This window comes from Coffea arabica, chromosome 11e (genome assembly GCF_036785885.1).
Source record: "Coffea arabica cultivar ET-39 chromosome 11e, Coffea Arabica ET-39 HiFi, whole genome shotgun sequence".
NCBI classification, from domain to species: Eukaryota; Viridiplantae; Streptophyta; class Magnoliopsida; order Gentianales; family Rubiaceae; genus Coffea; species Coffea arabica.
In genome coordinates this window covers 57,945,430-57,969,699 of record NC_092331.1, presented here as the reverse complement: position 1 = coordinate 57,969,699, position 24,270 = coordinate 57,945,430, and the positions used below count along the sequence as shown (strand labels likewise).

The window sequence follows — 24,270 nt, the reverse complement described above, 5'->3', positions numbered from 1 at the left end:
GGTGGTCCATAAATCCCGAAAGGACTTGATGCTGGATCAGAAAGTGATGATTTCACAGAAGATGTTTCGTTGCTGGATTGAAAGATTGTAGTATATTACTTCAGTAGAGTTGATGATAGATTTTCCTTGATGGACAGAACCATGTAGGAACATTCAGAAAGCCCTGTTGCTTTCCAACATCTGTTTCATATTTGCAAAATACTGCAATAGTCCAATCACAAATCAGTTTTGTGTACGAAATAGTAATATTTTTCTTGTATTTTTTTTTCCTGGACCACGGAGGAGGATATGTCATTCGTAATAGTTTGATTTTACACCTACCAAAAAAATAGTTTGATTTTACATCAATATCAGTTTATGATAAACAAAATAATTGAATGTGTAAAGCCACCATTGATTAAAGAGTTCTAGAAAAAGATTGGTTTGAAAGCAGCCGACCTATAAACTTGAAACACCAACTCACTTAACCTGTTTAAATATATTGTTTATGACGGTACTAGTTCTGCATCTTCACTGTGTTTTAACTTTTGTTTCGAGCTATTTTCCAAATCCCTTTGCCTCATCTTCGCAAATCAATCTGCTTTTCATAAACGAATAGGGTCCTCTAATCTCTTTGCAAGTAGCAGTTTGCGTGCAATTGCATATAGATAGATACCTCTGAGGGCATATGATCAGTTGCAGCTTGTTAAGCCATTAGCTTAGCTGGGTTCTTATGGGCATGACCAAGCTGATAAAATAAATAATGAGGACTTTGTACTAATCTTGTGGTTCTTCTACGTACAATCATAATAAGGAGTAAAAATTACAATAAGATCACACATCACACATCAACACCCCACATCTATTTCTTGAAGCTGCAAACCACTAACTAATTGCCTGGAGGATCACTTGAACCCCGTATTTTGGGGTAAGAATAAAGATGTCGGCAGGGAAGTGGACATAATTTGGTGACAACGTGAGCTTGTAACGTTGCAGAATCATTGACAATGCAATTTTTGCTTCATTGGTGGTGAAGTTCAATCCCACACAAGTTCGAGGACCCAAACCAAATGGGAAAAATGCTGCAGCGGTGTTGTTGGTTGCTTTAGCCACCCCTTCTGCAAATCTTTCTGGCTTGAAGAGGTGAACATCTTTGCCCCAGATTTCAGGGTTGTGGTGTAGTGCTAGAATTGGGAGGTATATGTTTATATTTGTAGGAAGTCTGAGGTTTCCTAGTCTAACTTCCCTTCCAACTTTTCTAGTCATTGTAAGTACTGGAGGATATAGTCTGAGGCATTCGTTAATGATCATGTTCATCTGTACACAAAAGGAAGGAACTCAGTTAGAATCGAATCAATAGTCATTATTAAGGATTGTTTGAGGACTAGAAAATAATCTGATGAATACAGTATGTTTGTATTCAGGTGATGATGTGCTTACTGTTTTTAGCCTTGCAATCCCATCAGAACTTGGGTTTTTATTTCCAAATATTTCAAAGACTTCTTTTCGTGCTTTCTCTTGCCAATCACCATGCACTGAAAGGACGAAAGCACACCACCCAAGCAGGTTGGTGGTTGTAAGATGTCCGGCACCAAACAATGCCTTAATCTCATCGATCATCTGTTCCAGTGTGATCCTCTTGTTTATGTTAGTGTCACGAGTCAATTTCATTAATTCTCCAAGGTAGTCGATCCCATAATCTTCAGTTTCACCTTTTCTTCCTTTTTCCCTTTTCTTGACTAGTTCTAGAATGGAGGTTTTGATTCCTCGTTCAAGTTTCTCTGCTTCAATCTCATCACTGGATTTCATTAACATGCTGCAAAAATGTTTGAGTGGCGAGATAGATGAGCAGAACTACTAATCTTCTTACATTCTTGTGGATTTACCCCACAACCATGAGTGGAGAACTAGTTAAGACATCTTAATTATCCTGTTTGATAGAGTTCAGGATGCAAAATACTTCAATAAATGAGTATTTTAGTTTTAAAAAAAAACATGTTTTACCTGATGCCAGGAAATTTAACTTTGTAAACATTCCTGACATCTATTGCTGTCAACTTTGCCACCATCTCAAATATGTGCTTCCCTTCCCTGTAACTACTCCCAAAAGCTGTCCTGGCAATTACTTCAGTGGTCAGTAATCCAAATTCTTTGAATGCATCAATCTCTTTCCCTTCATGGTGTTTCCAATTTTCCAGCATCACCTCAACACTCGCACTCATCTCTGGAACCATTCTCTGTACCAAAAGCTTATCTTATAAGTAGCAAATCTTGTTAGGGGTATTATGCAAGCAATATCATGTCCCAAATTCAAATCCCATTTTCACAGGATGACGACAAACTTTCATACTCTTGATTCGTGTGATGTGAATAATGGAAGACTTACTTTTAAGCTCTCCGCATGGAATGTGTGGTTAGCCAGTTTGCGCACTTTTGCCCATTTTTCTCCCTCATTTGTTATGAGTGCCTCGCCTAACAATTTCTTAGCAATGCCTTCCATATCCATTTTTGGGTAAGCATCTTCTCTATTGGTCAATACTTCTTTGATCATCTCTGTATCTGTTACAAATAGTTGGGCTTGTGAGCCATGCCAACTGATATAGTTCTTGCCTGTAACCAGAAAGGAATAAACATCATAACTAGAAAGAAAAATGGAGCTACTTTTAGAAGAAAAATCAGTATTGAACTTAAACAAGCTCGCTAACCGAATCTTATTGTAGCACAGGAACAAGAAATCAGCAAATATACATTTTACGTGTTGAAATTTTGGAAAATTATACTGACCATAGATTTTTGTCCATAAGTAAACATGAGGCTGAATTCTTTGAAAGATATCATGAGATATCTCCATAGGTTTGCTCATAGATTGATTTCTCATGTTTGTGATCTCTTCAGTATTTCCATAGGGAAACTTATAAGCAGGGCCTCTGATTCCCTGTGAACTCATGATCCTCTTAATTCGACAAGGAATCCACCATACTTTATGAAGGAATCTAAAGAAAGTCCAGAGGATGTAGATTAGAAAAGTACTAAAGAGACAGAACATGATAACCGCATTGATACCCATGATTCAGTTATGAACCGATAATCAGCTCTAAATAAATTTTCTTGAGCTTTTTATACTGTGATGGAGCTGGAAATCAGTGTTCTATGATTACAAGAAGACACGCCTATAAGAAGTCCATACCAGCTTTGTCTTTCAGTTGGGCACTATTAATGCTTACTGGACTGGGGGTCCTCGAGACATTTCCTAGCTTTGGAGATGAAATCATACACTAGTTATATAATGCGGATATCTAATGCTAAATTGACCTTTGTCATGAATGGATAAGATATATTAGTCTACTAAAATACTGGAAGGCTTGAGCTGATAGGGATTTGTTTCAAACAAGATAAATCAACTTGGGGAATCTTTTGTTGGTAGAAAAGGACTTGCAGGTGTTCGAGATGCTAGACCTTGATGCATCATCAGCCCTCACATATGTTTTAGAATTTATATACTTTTGGTCGCCCTCATGATCACACATATTATTGAATTGCTTAGTTCATTAGTTGTATCCTATATGTATTAGAGGACAAATTACTAGACATAAATGCATCAATGATCTCGAGTGTTTTAGTGTTAGGAGTAGTGATAATCTTATTAGGTAGACTCCAAGACCAGATTGATATGGTAAATGAATATTTGTATTCCTTTTTTTTTTTTCCAAACGATAAGAGTTGACTATTTGTATTCCATGTCGCTCAAATTATTACATAAGTCTGTATGAATAATTACTAAAAAAAAAGTGGCCTTTTATTATGCTTTTTTATCACGGATTCCCAAATTGAGGTAAAAAAAAGAGAGAGACAGAGAGAGAACGTTTTCCCATTGTTCTAGTGCTTGTGACACTAAACATGCATGTTTTACATGTATGGGTAATGTTATTTGCACTCACACTATCCTATTTCATCTTGATGAGACCATATTATTTCTACCCTAATTTCTTTTCCTATCCTATCGTGTGTTCACATGCAAGGAAATTGGGCACAATTGTCGTACATATTCAAAAGGTAAAAAAATTTAATTTTTGCTTCTCTTTTTCTAAACCTACATAATTGTTTTTAATTTATTTTTCATATTCTTATTTCAATTTCAATTTTGTAGATTTTTTATGAGCACAATTGAGGTTGCATTGCATCATCTAGATACTAGATGCTGTTATGCATTTGTTGAAATATACTAGAAAGTTTCACTCCCTCCATGATAGTTATATGAACTATTCTTTGTAGATTTTTTGAAGTATTACTGTCCTATTTATGAGACATTGCAGTTATACTCAGTTTTTAGTCATCTCTGAAGCTTGTGATTTATTTATTTATTTATTTTAGACTAGAAGTTTGGAATCTATTCATATTACATTGCTAGATTGATCTTTGGCATCATATAATTTCGTGAAGTTTTGTAGAAAAATGCATAATACATATTAGTGACAATTTTATATTAGCCATTTTAATGTGTAATGGAATAATTAATTGGTTTTAAAATGTAAGAGAAAATCTAGTAAAGTTAACTCATAGGCAAGAAGATAAAATTAGGGAGGGGGTAATATGGTATCATCAAAATAAAAATAGAATAATGGAAGTGCAAATAATATTACCCTACATGTTTATAGTAAGTGTCCTAAATAAAAACTCCTACTCACTCCATCCCATAATTTTTGTTGCACTTTGAAACTTGCTTTTGTTTCACATATGCCCTTTAGTCATGTGTCAAGTTTGTGGGTTAAAATGATTGTGGGACTACTCAACACTATGGATCAAATTGCATATCCTTGATGACATTATAAAAACTTAAAGTAGATAAAAAGTTAAGTGTGACAAAAATTTAGCACAGACCAAAATAAAAATATAACACTTTGAATGAGACAAAATAAATTGGAGATTTTAACCATAGTTATTATTATGATGACCCCAAAACCTCAGGGCCAATTCCAAATCCAATGAGAGGCCCAAAACTGTACCAAATGCTATTTGTTGTCCATTGCTTTTACCCCCATTCGAGTTTTGCAGTATTACAATACAAGCATTTTGTTTTGGGGTATTCTCACAATTAGGCATTAATGCCTAGAATGTAAGTGAAAATTATATGAACCCTGCAGTCAAAAGAAAAATTTAGCTGCTACTTTCTTGCTCTGTGCCATCAAAGAATTCATATGAAGTACTACAGCTCATTGCTTTTCTTGTCCAATCCAATGGTTTAATCGACTTGAAGGAAATGCACTTCCTAAACCTCCAAATTCTTTTTATTACACAGAAATCTTCTTTCATTTTTTTCCCTTTTTTTCCCTGAATAATCAAAACATGGTGATACCTAGAGTTCTCTATTCTGCCCCGATGATAGTGCGTAACTAGGGCTGTCAACGGGTCGGGTCCGGGCCGGAATTCATTATTCCGGACCCGGACCCGAATTACTATACCGGATCCGGATCCGACCCGTTTACCCGACGGGTCTTTTATTCTATGTTCCGGATCCGGATCCGGCGGGTCCCGGATCCGGATCCGGGTCTACCCGAACAAATTTACCAAATTTTATAATTTCTAATAAAAATGAGAAAAAAATATATTTGTAAATTAATTTCTAACTAATGCAAAGAAAAAACCAAATAAGAAAAGAAATCAAATTAATTTTATTAAGATACATCACCCTAATCAAATTATATTGATAAATATATATTTTTTAAATTATTAATTCATTTATATCCGGATCCGGGTCTAATACGGGTCGGAATACTATATTCCGTATCCGACCCGTTTTTTTGTTTGACAAAACGGATCCGGATCCGGATCCGGAAAACGGAATTAAATCCCTACCCATACCCGCAATAATTTCACGGATCCGGTCCGGATCCGGGTCTAGACCCGACCCGTTGACAGGCCTATGCGTAACACATATGTGAATCTTCTTTCTGTTTATAGTAAATTTGTTGGTAAAGCATTACAGGATTATCACCGGTGGTCAATATGCTAAATATGGAAATTCTACTTCATTCTATACTAACCGCTATATCTTTCTTTCTTTTCTTAGCTTTCGTCAAATTTCTTGAGAAACTATGGTGGAATCCAATTCGCAAACAGAGTATCTCATGCAGTCACAGGGCACTGGATGCCCGTCTTACAAATTCATCCATGGAAATGCCAAAGAAATATCTCAGGTAAGGGAGAGGTCCATAAGCCAAAAAAATGGAATTGTCCCACCAGATGTTTCCAGGATTTCAGAGCCTCACATCTATTCCTGGATCAACGTATATGGCAAGAGCAATCAGCCTCTGGCATTTATTGTGCTGCATTTGTTAAGAAATTCCTTTGTTCAGTTTTCTTCTTGCAGTTCCGTTGACAGGAAGGAACTTTCTTCGTTGGCGAGGTCATAAAGCAGGATTAGTTATAACAGATCAAACAAATGTTGAACAAAAAGGATGTTTCATTTTCGAGGTTTGAATCTGAAAAGTATCTCCAAAAAAAAAAAAAAAGGGTAACAGGCGATGGAAGGGTTGTTAGACCCGGACCGGACAGGCTGGTTCGACCGTGAACCGACCTTCTTTCCGAACTGGTTTGTACTATAAAACAGTTTTGGTCAAAAATCAGTCAAAACCATCAAAAACCGACTAAATTAGTTATCCGATTCGACTGATTGACCCAGTTCTCAAATTTTTCTTTCTTCTTTTTTCCAAACATAATTTGAATTACTTAAATTGTAACACTTTCATTTATTAATAGGAAAACATCACCCATTTAGGGTATGTTTGTTTGGACTGAAAATATTTTCCCGAAAAGGTTTTCCAGAATTTCTGGTGTTTGGAAGCAAAAGAGGTTGGAAAATTATTTCAGCTGGAAAATGTTTTCACGCCACCGGGTGGAAAATGACTTCCACAACAATTTTCCTGAAGTTAATTTCCGACGGCTTCAGGACTCATGAAAAAGGAGCTGGTGAGAGTTGTAGAAGTTTTTTAACTTCTCTGTCTTTGAATGCTTTGTCAAGTGTCCTACTGTCCTCCGTAAGACTATCAAATCTCACTTCCACTTCCAGATCCGTACTTTGCCACAGCCAAGTTACCTCTTCTATTTGAATAAATCAACTTACAAGATTCTGCTGAACAATACAGCACCAGTGGACTTTTTTCATTTTCTTCACGAAAAACAAGAAGGCCAGCCATGAAGATGATGAAGGCCGTGAAGAAGCTCAAGTTCTGGTCAAGAAAGCAGAAGAAGAAAAAGAAGAAGGCATTGTTCATTGATAACCCACCACCACTACCATGCCATTGTCAGTACCAATATTACTGTCCGCCGTATGAGCCCTCTGCCCCACCATTACCAACATCATCATCTTCATCGTCATGGGTTGAGTACGATCACGAGGCTCAAGACACCGTCTATGCAAACTCTAAGTTTATCTCATTTACCTCATCAAACCCAGCTCAAGTTCAAGATCCCACATTTGGTCCACAAGACTTCGGTTCGGTTCCACAACCCAGACCGCAATATCCTACAATGCCAACTGCTGCCAGCATTACTTCCTATCAGCAATACATGGTGCCAAATCCTGCTTACGGTGTTCCACTTCTACCTCAAGTTCGAAGAGAAATGAGGGGTGGAACTTTTGAATGCATGTTTGCCTTCGGGGCTCATTTGTTTTGTTGCTTCTTTCCATGCTTCCACATTTGGGAAGCCAAAAGGTGATCAGTTTGCTCCTCTGCATCAATGCCATCATCAGCAAGAAGCATCATGTAACGACAAAGGATTTTCCTTTGGCACAAGTCTACTGATATTTCTGGAGTATGAATCGTATAATGCCTTGCATGAACGGTGAACCGCCAGGAATTTAAGTAATAATGGTTGGCGACCTTCCCCTCTTTTTTATCTTTTGCTATCTTATTCCTTTTCTCTACACTCTCACACAAAAACATCTATGAAAATACAGAAAAATCTAGATATACAGTGAGTCTTGCCTTTTAGAAGTTTTTTTGGAGAAAAAATGATTCTTTTGCTATTTTTTGGACCGTTTTCCATTTGGAGATGGATTTTCGTTTTTGTTGAGTAATATTTTATATTTTGGCATATATTTGCTTCTGTATGCATTGAATTGTTCCAGCTTATTACCAATTCGAGTTGGAAAATTTAAGAATTCATGGTGTAATATGAATAAATATTTTATAAAAATGATAATATGATTATAATGGATAGAAACTAAAATTAACTTGTAATGAAATGAATGTTTTGAGAGTAGAAAAATATTTGCAATATATCAACAAACATATCAGAAAATATTTTCATTGACAAACCAAACACCAGAAAATTATGAAAAAAGGAATTCGGAAAATATTTTCACTTAATAACCAAACACTGGAAAATTATGGGGAAGGAAGTGATTTTCCAGGAAAATAACTTCGATGGAAAATATTTTCCCTAGAAAAATATTTTCAGTCCAACCAAACGGACCCTTAGTGTAAATATCAAAATCACTCAATTTCTTAAATGATCTCTAAATCAAGATGTTTTCATCCATATGATCTCATTAATTTAGCATCACTGACTCCAACTTGCATTAATTTGTTTTAATTTAGTTTTTTAAGTAGTTTTGGAGAATGGATATATTTTAACCACGAATTTACATTTTTATATATAATTATTAGGTGTATATTTGATTGCAAGTCTAATATTTTGGAACATTTTTCACGATTGATCAAATATAACCATTTTAATATTTCTGAAACTTACAAAAATATTATAACATCATGTTGATGTCAACGGGTTCTTGAAAACGGTCCGGCCAATTGACCCCTAACCCAATAATTTAGTCGAGGCGCTATCCGATCCGAGTTTAACAACATTGGAACTTTCTCCGTGCCCAAAGTTCGAAAGTAAGCTCTGCCACAACCAGATGTAGATCAAGTAACTATCACTACTATTTCGGATTTTAAGGAGATTTCTACAAATTTTCATTTTGAATAGTTGCTTCAATATAAAATAATTTGTGCCACCCACAGATCCTGATTCCTCTGCAATGGTTGAAAGAACTGAGATGATGCTTAGAAAGTACAAAAGCAATGATGGCAAGGAAATAGAAGTTTGTGAGGAGTTCAGGATGTTAAGTTCAGAAGTCATCTCAGGGACTGCATTTGGGAGTAGCTATGAGGAAGGGCAGCAACTCTTCCAAATGTCGAGGCAGTTGACATTTATATGTGGCAGAAATATGGAAAAAATTAGGTTCCCTGACATCAGGTATGTGTTCTCTTGATTCTGTTGTTCCTTTGATCATGGATCAATCAGTGTAGTACTAATAATCGATGGTTGATACAGTTATTTAATGGGATCAACAAATCTTGTTTACAAAAGCCTTGAACGTCAAAAATTGTTGCTTGGGCTCGATGCTGAATAGTATTTAGTTGCTATCTGATCATTCACCATTTGGAAAAGTAGGAATGATAAAGAATCAGATGAGCTTGAGAAAGGAATTCGAGACTACATTATTCAAATTGTGGAGAAAAGAGAAAAGGTAAAAGCAAGAAAAAGCACAGCTCCAAGTCTCCGACTTTCTTGGGCTATTGTTAGAGGCTCATCATGATGCTGAAGTTCACGAGTCTAAGAGAATCTTAGCAGAAGAAATAATTGATGAATGCAAAACATTTTACAGTGCTGGACAAGGGACAACAACAATTTTGCTTTCATGGAGCATTTTCCTTCTAGCAATGCATAAGAACTGGCAAGACAAAGTGCGAGAGGAGGTGAACGAGTTAAGATGAACTCCAAATTCAGTGGGAATTTAAAGACTAAAGTGGTAGGCAAATCATAAACGCATCAGTTGTCTGCAGGTTCATAACAAACCATATAGGTGCTGCACTAAATAGCTGAAATCCTCTCTTTGTCTCTGTTTTGCACTTCTGATACAGATGAGCATGATCATTGACGAGTCTTTAAGATAGGAAGGAAGGCCAAGAAGCGAGCCAGATTAGGGAATCTCATCTTTCCCTTTAATATGGAGATGAACGTCGCCTTCTTAGCAGTTCATCATGATCCCACCATATGAGGGGAAGATGCACTTGTTTCAAACCGGAAAGATTCTCACAAGGGGTTGCTACTTGCTAGAGCTACAAACAACAATCTTGCCCCTTTCAGCTTGGGACATAGAACATGTGTTGGCCTAAATTTTGCAGTCACTGAAGCAAAGATCGCACTTCCCGTGATTTGGCAACGTTTTGCCTTCACACTTTCTCCTAACTATGTTCACTCACCAACTCAAATTATGAGCCTTCGTCCCCAAAATGGTGGTCAAGTAATGCTTCCTTCATGCACTGAAATCTTTACAAAACGGGGACTGTCAATTTGGTCTGAACATTAAAGTTTCTTTCTTGTCGGGGTTCAAGATTGAGACAAGCAGCATTGCCTTTTTTTTTCTGTACAATATCTGTAATTTCCTATAAATGATCAATGAAACAATTGCATCAGAATTTTCATAGGCAGTCCTTTGTATCCGGAGTGAGCTAGAAAGCAAAAATTGCATGGCTAACTAGAAAAATTCGTTTTCTTGGCTGGTACTAAAGATTTAACTAAACAGCATATTGTTGCACTAAGAGCCATCATATCTTGGTCCTTATTTTTGTGGCAAAAAGAACTTAACATATATACTGGAATATTAACAAATCTTTGTCGTACTTAGTTGGAAAAATTATTCTAGAAGCATTGTGCCATGTAGTAGTCAGTTTTAATTATCCCTCTAGAATCAATTATTGGTTGAATTTTCACTCTCATTTGTTGTCTTTGTCACATGAAGCTGATTCATTTATGCGTCTGCTGATTCATTACTGTGAATGTCTTCGTCAAACTTTTTAACGTTTCTGCAGTTCTAGATAGATAGGTAATCTCAAAGAGATGTACAATAATGGCTCCATTATCTATCACTCTTGGCGAATTTGTTGATCGGTGGAAAAGCCAATGCTTCCAAGTGGTGTTTGACACCGACAGCAAGATCGCAATGGACAACAACCAGTCCTCCTGCCGTGGAGAAGTGAAGTTTTATGTCGATCCAACTGACTGCTGGTCATGGTAGTAGCTGGTCCATGATCAATGAGAAAATTTTATGTCAATATATATATAAAGGCCTTTCTAATTCATGTACCAAGTGATGTCGTGAAAATAAACGGTGAGAGTGTAAATAACGTTTTTCTATATATTGATATAAACATATGGATACTCTTGATACAAAATGGATCCAAATATACAAATTGTATAAGTTGCAATAGCAATTCTACCAATGTCTCTCTTCCATTTTCTGTAAATCCTTGATTAGAGCTCCTAATTCAAAACTTCCGTCAAATGCAAGTAATCCTAAAATTATGGACATTTAAAGTTTAAACTGTTAAACTAAAGGGATAGACAAAAATTGTCTGCTCTTTAATCTGACAGTTACAATATCCGCTAAGGGCAGGGGACCAAAATGGTTCTCTTCCTTTTATTCTTTTGGTTCTTCTATACTCCTCGCTAAGGGCAGGGGATAAGGTGAGCATTGTATATTCTTGTCAGAGAATAGTTAAGAAATGGTAATGCGGAAGTGAACACAATTGAGGGGTGGATTATAACTCATAAGATCAAAGTATTATGGCAGTTCCTAACTTCTTATTTTTGTGTATTTTTTTCCTATGCCCAACGGGAACAGAACCAAAAAAAAGGTTTTTTTCCCCCTTTTTTATGCTTTGGAACTAGGGGTGCAATCAAGTCAAGCCGATCACGAGTAACTTGCGAGCGGCTTGGTCAAAAGTGCTCGAGTTATATTCAACGAGTCGAGTTTGAATTCCAAAAATAAATACTCGAGTGCTCGACGAGTTTAATCGAGTTTTCATATTATATTTATATTATATATTCATATTATATTTATATTATATATTCATATTATATTTATATTATATATTTTGAGAAAATATTTATAGTTTTAGTTCAAAACACGAGCTCGAACTCGAGTAGATCGGGCATGATATTTACTCGAGCTCGAGTTTAATTTTATTTTATCGAGTCGAGCTCGAGTCCAAATTTATATACTCGTTCGAGCTCGAGCTCGAGTAACACTAATTGTGGTCGAGTTCAAGCTCGAATATGGTGTTATTCGAGCTCGACTCGAGGCAAAATGACTAAGTTCGAACTCGTCAAGCTTTTAAAATTCGAACTCGAGCTCGAGCTCGACATCAATTTATGGAACTCGAGCTCGAGTTTAATTAAATGTAATTAATTCAAATCAAGCTCAATCGAGCTTATTCGAGCTCAATCAAGGCTAATCAAGCTCAAGTAATAAAAATTAATATTTTATATATAATTTTAAATAAAGGATATTATTGACATTTCACAAAAATAAAAATAAAAATATATATTATAAAAAGCTCGATAGAGCTCGTCGAGCTCTCGAGTATCATATTTCCAAAATCGAACTCGACTCGATAGTTCTAACGAGCAGCTCGAGCTCGAGATCGAGCTTGGTCAACCAAGCTCGAGCTCAAGCTGCTGACCAAGTAGCTCGCGAGCTCGAGCCAAGCTACTTGGTTCCGCTCTAGCCCTAGCCTCGATAGCACCTCTATTTGGAACTGGTTGGTGAAATCAAATGACCAGCCCACCTAAAAACAACAAAAGAGCAGCTTATGGTTTAAACGTCAACTGCCATGTCATTGTGGGTAATTACTAACGTGGATAATCTAACTCCACTTTCTTTGAATCATCAGCCCACCACAAAGGACTAATGGCTATATGTTATTACTTCTTGTTGACTAGACCGCTAACCCATTCAACCAAGATTATACATCACCAGCATTTGCCAATCAAGAAAGTAGAGGTCAAGCGCTGGTGTGCTTCATTATCATGATTGTTTAACTGCTAATTTATTGACCAATTGACTTTGGCCCAACAATGGATAAATTCAACGGCAGCGGGACGCTTAGTATAAAAGCCTGGAGCAAGGAGAATGACATCAGTTTTGAGTGCATTGATTAGTTGAATAAGCAATTGGAGGGGGTTATTGACTTTGGCATGAATAAAAAGCTGGTAGAACTAAAACATGAAGAACTGGTTCTCCATGGCGGAAACCTTGAGAATTTTTGTTGCAAGTATTCTGTTTTGCTTGCTGGTAGCTTTGATTAATTTTCTTCACAAAGTATGGTGGATGCCAAGGCGGATTCAGCATGTATTTTTTTCACAAGGCATCAAAGGCCCTCCTCCCAGATTCCTTCATGGCAATACCATAGAAATCTCTGAGATGAGGCAGAATTTCATGAACAGAAAGGTGCAGTTATCACATGACATCTTCCGAACTCTCCAGCCACACATCTACTTGTGGACTAAAATATATGGTACTACATGTCGTCTTCTCTTACTTCCATCTTTCAAGAATAGAAATATATGTTTTTCTGGATGGAATTTTCTTCAAAACCCTCGAATTTTTTTTACATGCGCGGTGTTGTTTTTTTTTGGGTTAGGAAAGAATTTTCTGCACTGGCCTGGTGCTAGAGCTGAATTGGTTGTATCAGAGCCAGAGCTTATAAAGGAACTGCTGTATGACAACGAACAGTCTTTCTGCAGATCAGATGTCGATAGACATTTGAAAAAGATACTAGGAAAAGGGATTTTGACATCTGATGGCGAAAAATGGTTGAAATTGCGGAAGCTGTCGAGTCAAGCCTTTCATGCTGAAAGCTTAAGAGTAAGAGCATGTAATCTTCAGTATATAGGACTTGACATTTAGCTTTTCTGTATCAACCTTCTTGATGGTCCGAGAGTTACAATTATTTGTTGTTACAGCATATGATTCCAGCAATGATTGAAAGCGTTGAGCTGATGCTTGGAAGATGGAAGAATTATGAGGGGATGGAGATAGATGCCAGTGAAGAATTCAGGGTGTTGACTGCTGAAGTTATCTCTAGGACAGCATGTGGGAGCAGCTATTTAGAAGGCCAAGATATCTTTCAGATGTTGAGGAAGTTGGTGGTCTTATCTAGCAAAAATTCCTACAAAACTAAGCTTCCAATCATCAGGTGACTTTCAAACGTTAATGTACGAACAATGTCCTGTTTTGGTATCAGTAACTTAATAGACTTGATTGTATGATGGGGCGATAGGTTATTGACTAAGGCCCAGAGTCTAACTGAATTTTTCGACCTTCGATTCTTCTTCTGGCAGTAGCGTCTTCAAAGATAGATATGATCTGGAAGCAGATAAACTAGAGAAAAGGGCTCGAGATTCTGTTTTAGAGATGGTGAAGAAAAGACAGAAAGAGATCAGCTCTAGAGAAGATTTTCTGGGATTACACTTAAAAGCTCATTCTGCTTCCGATAGGAACAGTAAAATTACAGTGCAAGAAATAATTGATCAATGCAAGACCTTTTACAGCGCTGGACAAACCACAGCATCTATATTGCTTTCATGGACCATTCTTCTTCTAGCAATTCACACCGATTGGCAAGAAAAAGCCCGGGAGGAGGTATTCGAATTGTTTGGTCAGCAACCTCCAAATCCAGAAGGGATTTCAAGATTGAAAACGGTAAGCAAATTACTACTACTACAAGAACAAGGTATACTGATCAAATAGTACTTTTTCTTTTTTTCGTCAGAATTACAAATTGCTAAGCAGGTTATTGGACTAACTGCAGTTTGCACCCTAAAGCTAAACAGTTTCAGCCATTTCTACTTGTTTAAGGCTTGAATTTCTGCATTGGATGCAATTCCAAATGGAATATCCTCCATAGTTTTAGCTAAAACTGATGAGGGATCCTTCTCTAATTTCTGCTTTCCACTTGTGGTACAGATGAGCATGATCATTAATGAGTCTTTAAGACTATATCCTCCCTCAGTTTACATACAAAGAAAAGCTAAGAAGGGAGCAAAATTAGGGAAGCTCATTCTGCCTACAAATACAAATGTACATGTTCCAATCCTAGCAATTCATCATGACCCCAAACTATGGGGCAAAGACGCACATATTTTCAATCCAGAAAGATTCTTGAGTGGGGTTGCTGCAGCAACCAAGAACAATCCAGCAGCATTTCTGCCGTTTAGTCTGGGACCTCGAACTTGTGTTGGAGCAAATTTTGCAACTCTTGAAGCCAAGATCTCACTGTCAATGATTTTGCAACGCTACACCTTTACACTCTCCCCAAACTATGTTCACTCACCAGTACAAATCTTATCCCTTCGACCCCAGCATGGAGTTCAAGTAGTGATTCGTCCTCGGTAATATGTATACAAGGTTCCAAATACCAATCATAAAGTTTAGACATTGTTGATAAAATATCGAGGTCGGGTAGGTCACTAACTCTGTAAAATATGCTAAGGTATTATGTGTCTCATTGATTTTCACATGATCTGATTTATAGTTTAGTAGCACAATAAGAGTTTTGAGGGGGGAAAAAAAATCTTTCTAGATGTTATACCCAATTATTACTTGGTTGGACATATTTTTAGAGCAACACTAGATCTATTCGTGTATGCTGACAAGAAGTCGAACCTAATTGAGTTTTGACTTGGAACCCGATTTGTTTTTTTTGGCTAATTGATCAGAATATAGACGTAAAAAAAAAAGGTCAGACAACTACGGTTCTGGCATGGGGGTTGTATAAATCTATGGGTGCCGGGCTGTGTCAGCCCGGCACCTGACACACCAATTTTTTTTTTTAAAAGTTGTCAGGTGCCGGGCTGTGTCAGCCCGGCACCTGACACCACTTTATTTTTTTTTTAAGTTGTCACAGCCCGGCGCCCATCAAAGCATCCCAAACCAAAGATATCCATTTTGTGTTTTGGTTGAGAAAGAGAGAGACTCGAAAAGTTGTGTTGCATGAAGATTAATTTGAATAGGGCACTATATAATCTGATAAAGGTCAACCAAAATAAAAAATTTGACAAAGAAAGTGTCAAAATTGGCATGGAATTGAATCTAGTATGTACCCTTGCAGAGTTCAATATTATTATAGCATAACTAAGTATTGACGGATTCCAACTCAAGTTGCATATGTTGCTGCTGATTCAGGAAACGGGGTAGCCGGAAATTATACACAGGAAAAAAAAGAGGCAAATAGGAAAAGTAAACAAAATTACTAGCTGGGCTTATTTTAGTTTAGATCAATGAGAATGGTGCTTGTAACTTTTGCTATAAGTATGAGTCAAAATTTGAATCGGTATAGAAAAATAAAAATAAAAAACACATTTGACATTCAACTTTTACAAACACGCAAAAGGTGAAAAAAAAAAATTTTTTGGGTCAAGGCATCTTGACAAAAATTTTTATAATATTTTGGATTGAGCATTATTTCTTCAATTTTATTTGTTTACAACATCATTACAATTTTCAATACACCTTTTTATCTTCCCAATTACCTTTTTATCTCATATACATCACATCACAAAAAGTGTTACAGTAAAAATATCCCAAATAACTTACAATCCAAGCAAATCCAGGCGTCGTAATTAAATTTCTTAAAATATATATCATTTTTCACGGTAGCTCCTAGCAATTTTTTTGTCTCGCTTTATCTTGCATTGGACACAATTATACCTATACTATTATTAACTCTTCTTTCTCTGGCATTTTTTTGTTCCTTTTTTGTGGTATTATATTTTCTTTGTCACTTTATTGTTTCTTTAAATTTTCTTCTTTTTTCACAAAAATTGATATCTTAATGATTGAAATTGAAAAAGAGAAACTGTAGAATTCTATCTTTTCCTTAAATGATTAAAAAATATTCAAATCACTTGACTTGAAATACAATTATCTAGTATCCATATTCTTTTAATTTTGAATTTTCCTCTTTCATTTATAGTTTCTCATTTTATTCTCAAGAAAATATCGTAAGGCTGAAATTGTGATATGATTAGTAATTATCAATTCCAATTTGTGACATGTTGCATCATGCAAAAGATCAAACCCCAAACCCTAAACACTAAACCCTAAACACTAAACCCTAAACCCTAAACCCTAAAACCCTAAACATTAAACCCTAAACAGTAAACTAATTCATTTAAATTCATTTAATCGAAATTCATTTAAACTAATTAAACTAATAACATATACTAAATAACATAAACTAACCTCGCCAAATACATCTAAATTCATTTAATCGAACCTCTTAAATTTAACTAATTCCACAATTAATTCAACTAATTAATCGACTAAACTAATTCAAATAATTGTTTACTAAATAACATAAACTAATTATCAACTAATTTGCATAATAAAGTACATTGTATTAAACTAATAACACTAATATCTATACTTAAGTTATGCTAAATACATCAATTTTAGTTAAACTAATTTAATTAATCCATTAAACAAATTTAAACAACTGGATACTAAGGTGAGATTCCACCAACTAAGAAGCACCACTTATTAGTCGACATCTCATAAATACAAAAACTCTGCGGCTTCTTAACAATTGAATCAGAAGACAGAAAATTGAATTAGCTTTAAAAAGCTGTCAGGTGCCGGGCTGATACAGCCCGGCACCTGACAATGAAGTTTTTTTCCAAAGCTGTCAGGTGCCGGGCTGACAGCCCGGCACCTGACAACTTTAAAAAAAAAAATTGGTGTGTCAGGTGCCGGGCTGACACAGCCCGGCACCCATAGATTTATACAGATCCAATGTCAGAACCGTAGTTGTCTGACCTTTTTTTTTTCGTCTATATTCTGATCAATTAGCCGTTTTTTTTTGGCAGCTCTAGCCTAAGATTACTGAACAAATACACCAAAGATGACAACAAATGACGAAGTTTTTTGCCAAATTCGTGTATTTGCACCCTGAACAAGAAAGAAGATTTATTATTACAACTCTCTTGGACTTGGCCTTTAAGAAAGATGCTGTTTAATGATGCATAAGATGTTCTAAAGAAAAAATTAAAGCAATAATCCAGAGTCAACTTGAAACTACCACAAATGTTTATTCATTTTCCGCTGTGCAAAGATGACCAATTACTACTGAACAATAACATGAAACAGAGCATCAATGAATCAGCTTAAGTACCACTGATACTGTTAATAATAAAGGTCTTTCTAGCTACTCCACAAGATAAGTAGGTTTCACTAATCAAATTCTTTGAAAAATGTCATAAATAATCCGCTGAAAAGGCACTGATTATACCTGGTAGTCTCCGAATAAAAAGTAAAATAGTAAACAAAAACACTAAAGACAAGAATTAGTAGTTAGTGGTAGTTCTGTAGTATCACTCCTGTTTAGTACGACGTGCAATCATTAGATAGAAGGAACATTGGGATGGAGGGGACAACTGAGGAATGAACCACAAGTTTACAAACAATAATCATATGCCTTCCACGTAATGCTTGAACCTTCCTCGTCTGTTTGGTTTAGTTTGGATTCCCATCTTAAACAAATTTTTCTAACTAAAAAGCCAATGAAATGTTGGCATTCGTAATTAAGTCTTGAAAATGCAGAATATTTTACATTTGTTCTTTTTTGTTTCTGCAAATGTTCCAACTCTTAAGTAGCAGACTCATGCGGCACTGCATTTTTCTTTTATTTTGAAAATGTCTTAAATGGAAGCGAAGGTTTATCTCCTCCACAACACATGTATAAATAGTGCCCTAAAAGCCAAAATATTAGTACCTCCCAGCTGGACATCGCTGGCTACAAGCTAGTATGGTCCATGATGTCCACTGAGAGAACCTTAGAAGTCATTTTCTTAAGCTGTTTGTTTTCGTACCTGTTTTCGCTTGTTATCAAGTATTTTCACAAGCCATGGTGGACTCCAAGGAGAGTGTGTTATGCTCTCACAGGGCATAAAGGGACCTCCTTACAGATTCATTCACGGCAACACCAAAGAGATTTCCAAGATGAGGGAGCATTTTCAACGAAGGACCCTTGGCATATCACACCACATACTTCCCATATATATTCATGGACTCAGATATATGGTAAATATTAGTTGCACTCTTGTAGTCTTACCATTAGCACAGTAGTATCTTTTAATTTATCCTTTGCCGGAGTATTTTTGCAGAGTTTCTATTGAAAAATATATCATACCGATTTGATGTATGTAAAGTATAAAGATGATTGAAAGATGTGTTTACTGGAAGAACGTAAGAATTTTCTAATAGAAAACTGTAATCAAAGCACCACTAATAAGCTCTGTTTTCAAACTCGGACTGGACCGGCCGGTCGAACCGGGAACCGGCCAGGCAGCCGGTCCGAGTCACATTAAAAAACCGGAAATTTAAAATCCGGTCAAAGCCGGTCAAAAATCGGGTTTGACTGGGAAAAAATCGTTTTTCCGGTTGTTCAACAGTAATTTTTTTTAAAAAAATTCAAACTTTTTAATATTATGTTTTGACCCCCTAAATTGTTAAAATTTATTGATATACCTCAAATATTTGATACTTTATAAATATTGTCCTAAAATTTGATGTTATTTTTCAATTAAATTCGTAATTTTAATTCTAAACTTATTAATATTTATTAAATAATATAAATTGCTACTTGATTGTTCTAATTTCTTTGTATTTTCTTGTTAAATATATTTGAAACATCAAATATATATGGATATACCTTTATTAATATCAATATATTATTAGATATTATATATATAATATTTTAATTTTTAAATAATTTTTATTTATGACGTCATCCGGTTCGACCCCTATCGACCCCCCGTCGAACCCATTGACCCCTGACCTCTGACCTCGGCCGAGTCGCTATCCGGTCCGGTTCTGAAAACATAGCTAATAAGCACATAACATAAATCGTGGATCCCATGTAAAATTTAAACATTATCATCCTCCTCCTACTAAATTGACGTAAATGGTTGAAAAAGTTTTAGTTCTTGCAGGAAGATTGGTATTTGCAGATAAAAGGGTACAAAGACGACAACCAACTTAAAAAACAATTCACTTCAAATTGTCATTAGTTATCTAGAAAGCTCAGCACACTGAATAGGCTAATCTTTACTCAAACCGATAATTGAGGTTTAAACAGTCATCTATTTTGTTACTGCGACAACTTTTGTTTACTATAAATTATACCATTAACAAGTATTTCTGTTAAAGCATAATTTAAGCAAGAAACGAGTTAGAAGTGGACGGATAGATTGGATGATACGACGAGAGGGAGCGTACATGATACATCCCGGAATTGAGAAATGTGTTCAAAGAAATTGAGTTTGAGCTGACCACAATTAGGTTTGGAGCCCAAGAAGCTTGGTAGCCGAGCTACGTTCTAGGCCATCTTTAGCGGTAGCCGCGCTCGGGCTTAGGTGCGTTTGGCTCACAAATGCCCAATTGCCATTCCCAATTTTGGTGGTTTTTTTTTTTTTTTTTGGTCAGTCCATTTTGGTGGTTGATTAGTAATAGTCTAATAGAGTTGATAGAACATTTACATGTGTTTCATTAAAATCTAGGAGTGAGGACCTATAGTCTCTTCTGACTATCATAGTCTTGGATTAAATCTATAGTTGGATGGTGAAATAAGTATTTTGAACCTTGAATTGTAATATTTTCAAATACTCAAATACAAACCAATATCATCATTAAAGGAAACATTAACTGATAGAATCTCTTTCCCTTGTATTTTGCTGGGTAAGAATTTTGTTTATTGGCATGGTCCTAAAAGCAAAGATAGTTGTTGGCGAGCCAGAGCTCATTAGAGAATTTACACCGATTGGCAAGGATTGGCAAGGCAAGGGAGGAAGTTCTTGAAGCATTGGTGAAAAAACTCCAAATGCAGAAGGCATTGCAAGACTAAAACAGATGGCCATGATTATAAATGAGTCCTACTGTGATTTTCACTGAAAGAAGAGCTAACAAAGAGACTGAAGTTGGGTTGTGGCTCATTCTTCCAGCCAATACAGACATCCTAATTCCAATTTTGGCAATTCATCATGACCCCCAAATATGGGGTGCAGATTCACATCTTTTCAAACCAGAAAGATTTCAAGGAGGGATTGCTGGATCCACCAATACCAACATAGCAGCATTTTTGCCATTTGATCGGGGAGCTCGAGCTTGTCTTGGCTTGAACTTTACCTATATATACTCATTCCCCGGTTCATATCCTTTCCCTCACTCCACAAACCGGGATTCAAGTAATCCTGCGTTCCCTCTGATGTTCTACAATTCAATTCCAGATTGTTGGTCGGCAAAATTTTACAATAGTATAAGTAACTTTATGTGCGTGTCTCGGGAGTCGTAGTGCAATTTACCTGAATGATATTGCTCAAATAGAACACAATTAAAAGGAACTTACTGAATTATTCATATGTACATGCAATATTCTCCAGGCAAAGAACCATTTGCATGTATAACTATGCCAAAAGTGCCAGACAAAAGAGTTGATACAACAAACGGGTAAATCCAGTATTTTCTTATGGGAAAGTTGTCTTTGTCGAAGAAATTAATGATGGCTAGGTCGGATTTCTAACACGAGAAATCTATGTTCATATGTCCAGCTAATAACGCCCAATTCCTGGCTTATATTTCCAAGAATTTGACAATGTTGGAGCCCTATGGATGGTTGGATATACAATCTGTATAGACGACAATGGAAGAAGTTAACAGAGTTGCACAGTATTGATGCACACACAAACTAAAATATATTCTATGCACTAACGTTCATGCTGTCGGCATTGAAAAAATCGTAGAGAGCTGTTATCACCATTTCCAACTAAGCAGGCAGTGCCTGCAAGTTTAACCCCATATAGCAGGCAATTAGTGCCTATAATTATGCCCCCTAATATAGTTGTGTCCCAAGATTCCAATGCGGCTGAGGCACTACAATAAATATCACCCGAGAAGCATAGTTTAGTTTGCAAATTACTACATCATAGTGTGCAAAAGTCTCTGACTTTGTTGGGAACCATGGGAATCATATTCTCCTGTTTTCTGTGCTTTTTCTTACTAGTTCTTTTTAGAATTTTCTACAAGATTTGCTGGGCTCCAATTCATATGCAATATGTCATGAGGGCGCAGGGAATCAAAGGTCCTCCTTACAAGTTTTTATATGGGAACACAAAAGAAATCCTTAGCATGAAAAGCAAATCCATGAGCTGCCCCATGGTCGATATTTCACATGACATATTTCCCAGAATCCAGCCTCATGTGTATGCGTGGAGGAATTTATATGGTATCTAGTTGTTATTTTTACTAACTTTAACAATTTTCAACTTTTTAAACATAGTCAAAATGGTAGCCTCGTATATCAGTGTTTCCTATTTTAGGTTGTCTGCAAGATGCCAGTCCAAGACAAATGAAAGAAACAGGAAGCAGCATTTACTTTTTCTTTTTGGGCTATTTTTGCTATGATAGACTTAATTACTTACACATTAGTAAATGATTCACTTATATTAGCTCAAACTAATTGAACAGGTAAAAATTTCCTCATCTGGATTGGTAATAAACCTCAACTGGTTGTCACTGAACCAGAGTTAATTCGAGAAATTCTAAGCAATAAAGAGGGTGCCTACCCAAAAATCAAAGCTAACAGCCTTGTCAAAAAGCTGATAGGGGATGGGCTCGTCATGACAGAAGGAGAGAAGTGGTTGAAGCTTCGGAAGCTGGCAAATCATGCTTTCCATGCAGAAAGCTTAAAGGTAAATCCCGGATTGTTGAGCGTATAAAATTTAATCATAGTTACAAGTAATTCTAAAAGTTCAATGCCTAAAGAGTATAGCTTGTATGCAGGATATGGTTCCAGCAATGATCGAAAGTGTGGAAACTGTGCTTGAAAAGTGGAGATGTCATGATGGCAAGGAAATTGAAGTATATGAAGAATTCAGGCATTTGACCTCAGAGGTTATCTCCAGGACAGCTTTTGGAAGCAGCTACTTAGAAGGCAAGAACATATTTGAAATGTTGATGCAGCTTGGTTTCTTCATTTTCAAAAATGATGCCAAAATTCGGTTCCTCGAGGATTGGTATGCTTAACTTGCTTTCAGTACTCTCTACTTTTCTCAACTTTCATTAGATGATGTAGCTTATCTATTGCGTCAAACAACTCAGGAAAATTTTCCGCTCAGCTGATGATATTGCATCAGAAAAAATCGAAGAATCGCTTCGGAACTCAATCATGTCGATTGTAAATAAGAGAGAAGAAGGGGTAAAGACAGGAAAAGCAGACAGTTACGGGAACGATTTTCTTGGTTCACTTCTTAAAGCTCACCATGCTGCAGATATAAAATACAGGATTACAATAGACGATATTGTGGACGAATGCAAGACATTTTACCTTGCAGGACATGAAACAATAAGCTCTGCCCTAACCTGGACTATTTTCCTCTTGGCAATCCACACAGATTGGCAAGAAAAAGCAAGAAACGAAGTGTTTGAATTCTTTGGCCACGAAAAACCAAAACCAGACTTCATTGCTAGACTAAGAAATGTAAGCAAAACTATATTACAGTCAGAGGTCACAACTTACACTTCAGTTTGGATTTTAATGTTCTTTTAGTCTTTAAACCTTTCAATCTAACTTATAATCTTTGTATTTCTAATTATGCTCTTGCAGATGACCATGATCATCAATGAAACTATGAGGCTGTACTCTCCTGCAACGAATATTGTGAGAAGAGTCGGAAGTGAAGTGAAACTCGGAAAGCTGACACTTCCAGCTGATATGGATATCAATATTCTACCTTGTGCAATCCACTGTGATTCAGAGATATGGGGAGCAGACGCTTTTCTTTTCAAGCCAGAGAGATTTGCAGAAGGGGTAGCTAAAGCAACGAATTACAATACCATGGCATATCTTCCATTTGGCTTTGGACCGAGGACTTGCGTGGGGTTGAACTTTGCTACTAATGAAGTCAAGATCGCACTCTCAATGATGTTGCAGCGTTTCAAGTTCACCCTTTCTCCAAATTACGTCCATTCGCCTTTTACAGTTCTTACACTTCGCCCCGAGCGAGGAGTTCCGATTGTGTTGAATCCACTCTGACGCAAATCAACTCAAAACGGCACTAAGCTTTCCGAGTATATAGTGCAAATAATTGTACTCTTATGTTATATTTCTCCCACATTTCTGGGCACATAAGAAGGCGTCAATGTTGGTCATGTAGACAAAAAGCTTCATTATGTTAAAAAATAGTGGCGGTTGTGAAGCCATCCGTTGACATACATACATGTGTACGCAACAAGAAGAAGAGTTGTAAGTATAATGATGGGTTCTTCTTCCTCATATTACCTCTCTATTCTTGTCATCATCTGCAACTTAATCTTGGGTGACTTGTTTACGGATCCTACTTGATGAGAAAAAAAGTAGCATGATACGAGGTCGACATAAACATTCCCAC

General features: G+C 36.4%; 3 protein-coding genes across 6 annotated transcripts; 2 read left to right on the top strand and 1 right to left on the bottom strand.

The window, feature by feature from the left end:
- Nucleotides 1–731: 731 nt before the first annotated feature.
- LOC113716499 (cytochrome P450 CYP749A22) lies at nucleotides 732–3,271 on the bottom strand. Of its 3 annotated transcripts, XM_072071691.1 has the most exons (6): nucleotides 3,167–3,271; nucleotides 2,764–2,972; nucleotides 2,366–2,589; nucleotides 1,984–2,216; nucleotides 1,420–1,795; nucleotides 732–1,296 (listed from the first exon to the last, which is right to left on the bottom strand). In XM_072071691.1, exons 2-6 carry the CDS (start codon nucleotides 2,924–2,926, stop codon nucleotides 865–867), a joined length of 1,428 nt encoding a protein of 475 aa, XP_071927792.1. In that variant the 5' UTR covers nucleotides 2,927–2,972; nucleotides 3,167–3,271; the 3' UTR covers nucleotides 732–864. The 3 variants fall into 3 exon arrangements, with proteins under 3 accessions (XP_071927792.1, XP_027096666.2, XP_027096667.2); XM_027240865.2 differs by lacking the exon at nucleotides 3,167–3,271 and having other exon boundaries at nucleotides 2,764–3,157; XM_027240866.2 differs by lacking the exon at nucleotides 3,167–3,271 and having other exon boundaries at nucleotides 2,366–2,538; nucleotides 2,764–3,157.
- Nucleotides 3,272–12,783: 9,512 nt separating this feature from the next.
- LOC113716465 (cytochrome P450 CYP749A22) lies at nucleotides 12,784–15,515 on the top strand. Of its 2 annotated transcripts, none has more exons than XM_027240800.2 (5): nucleotides 12,784–13,343; nucleotides 13,470–13,693; nucleotides 13,792–14,024; nucleotides 14,173–14,530; nucleotides 14,795–15,515. In XM_027240800.2, exons 1-5 carry the CDS (start codon nucleotides 13,052–13,054, stop codon nucleotides 15,221–15,223), a joined length of 1,536 nt encoding a protein of 511 aa, XP_027096601.1. In that variant the 5' UTR covers nucleotides 12,784–13,051; the 3' UTR covers nucleotides 15,224–15,515. The 2 variants fall into 2 exon arrangements, with proteins under 2 accessions (XP_027096601.1, XP_027096600.1); XM_027240799.2 differs by having other exon boundaries at nucleotides 12,786–13,343; nucleotides 14,170–14,530.
- Nucleotides 15,516–21,787: 6,272 nt separating this feature from the next.
- LOC113716234 (cytochrome P450 CYP749A22-like) lies at nucleotides 21,788–24,155 on the top strand. Its single transcript, XM_072071586.1, has 5 exons — nucleotides 21,788–22,106; nucleotides 22,349–22,572; nucleotides 22,664–22,896; nucleotides 22,982–23,360; nucleotides 23,487–24,155. The coding sequence occupies exons 1-5, from the start codon at nucleotides 21,842–21,844 to the stop codon at nucleotides 23,913–23,915; spliced, it is 1,530 nt and encodes a 509-aa protein (XP_071927687.1). The 5' UTR covers nucleotides 21,788–21,841; the 3' UTR covers nucleotides 23,916–24,155.
- The last annotated feature ends 115 nt before the right edge of the window (nucleotides 24,156–24,270 follow it).

Bases quoted from the DNA above. Each gene is read 5' to 3' on its own strand.
- LOC113716499 (XM_027240865.2), bottom strand. From the start codon at position 3,046: ATGGGTATCAATGCGGTTATCATGTTCTGTCTCTTTAGTACTTTTCTA. The intron at 2,590-2,763 runs GTCAGTATAATT...TTCTGGTTACAG, and splicing joins CTTATGGACAAAAATCTATG to GCAAGAACTATATCAGTTGG. The intron at 2,217-2,365 runs GTAAGTCTTCCA...CTTTTGGTACAG, and splicing joins TCCATGCGGAGAGCTTAAAA to AGAATGGTTCCAGAGATGAG.
- LOC113716465 (XM_027240799.2), top strand. From the start codon at position 13,052: ATGAAGAACTGGTTCTCCATGGCGGAAACCTTGAGAATTTTTGTTGCA. The intron at 13,694-13,791 runs GTAAGAGCATGT...TTGTTGTTACAG, and splicing joins TTCATGCTGAAAGCTTAAGA to CATATGATTCCAGCAATGAT. The intron at 14,025-14,169 runs GTGACTTTCAAA...TTCTTCTGGCAG, and splicing joins ACTAAGCTTCCAATCATCAG to TAGCGTCTTCAAAGATAGAT.
- LOC113716234 (XM_072071586.1), top strand. From the start codon at position 21,842: ATGGGAATCATATTCTCCTGTTTTCTGTGCTTTTTCTTACTAGTTCTT. The intron at 22,897-22,981 runs GTATGCTTAACT...CAAACAACTCAG, and splicing joins ATTCGGTTCCTCGAGGATTG to GAAAATTTTCCGCTCAGCTG. The intron at 23,361-23,486 runs GTAAGCAAAACT...ATGCTCTTGCAG, and splicing joins TCATTGCTAGACTAAGAAAT to ATGACCATGATCATCAATGA.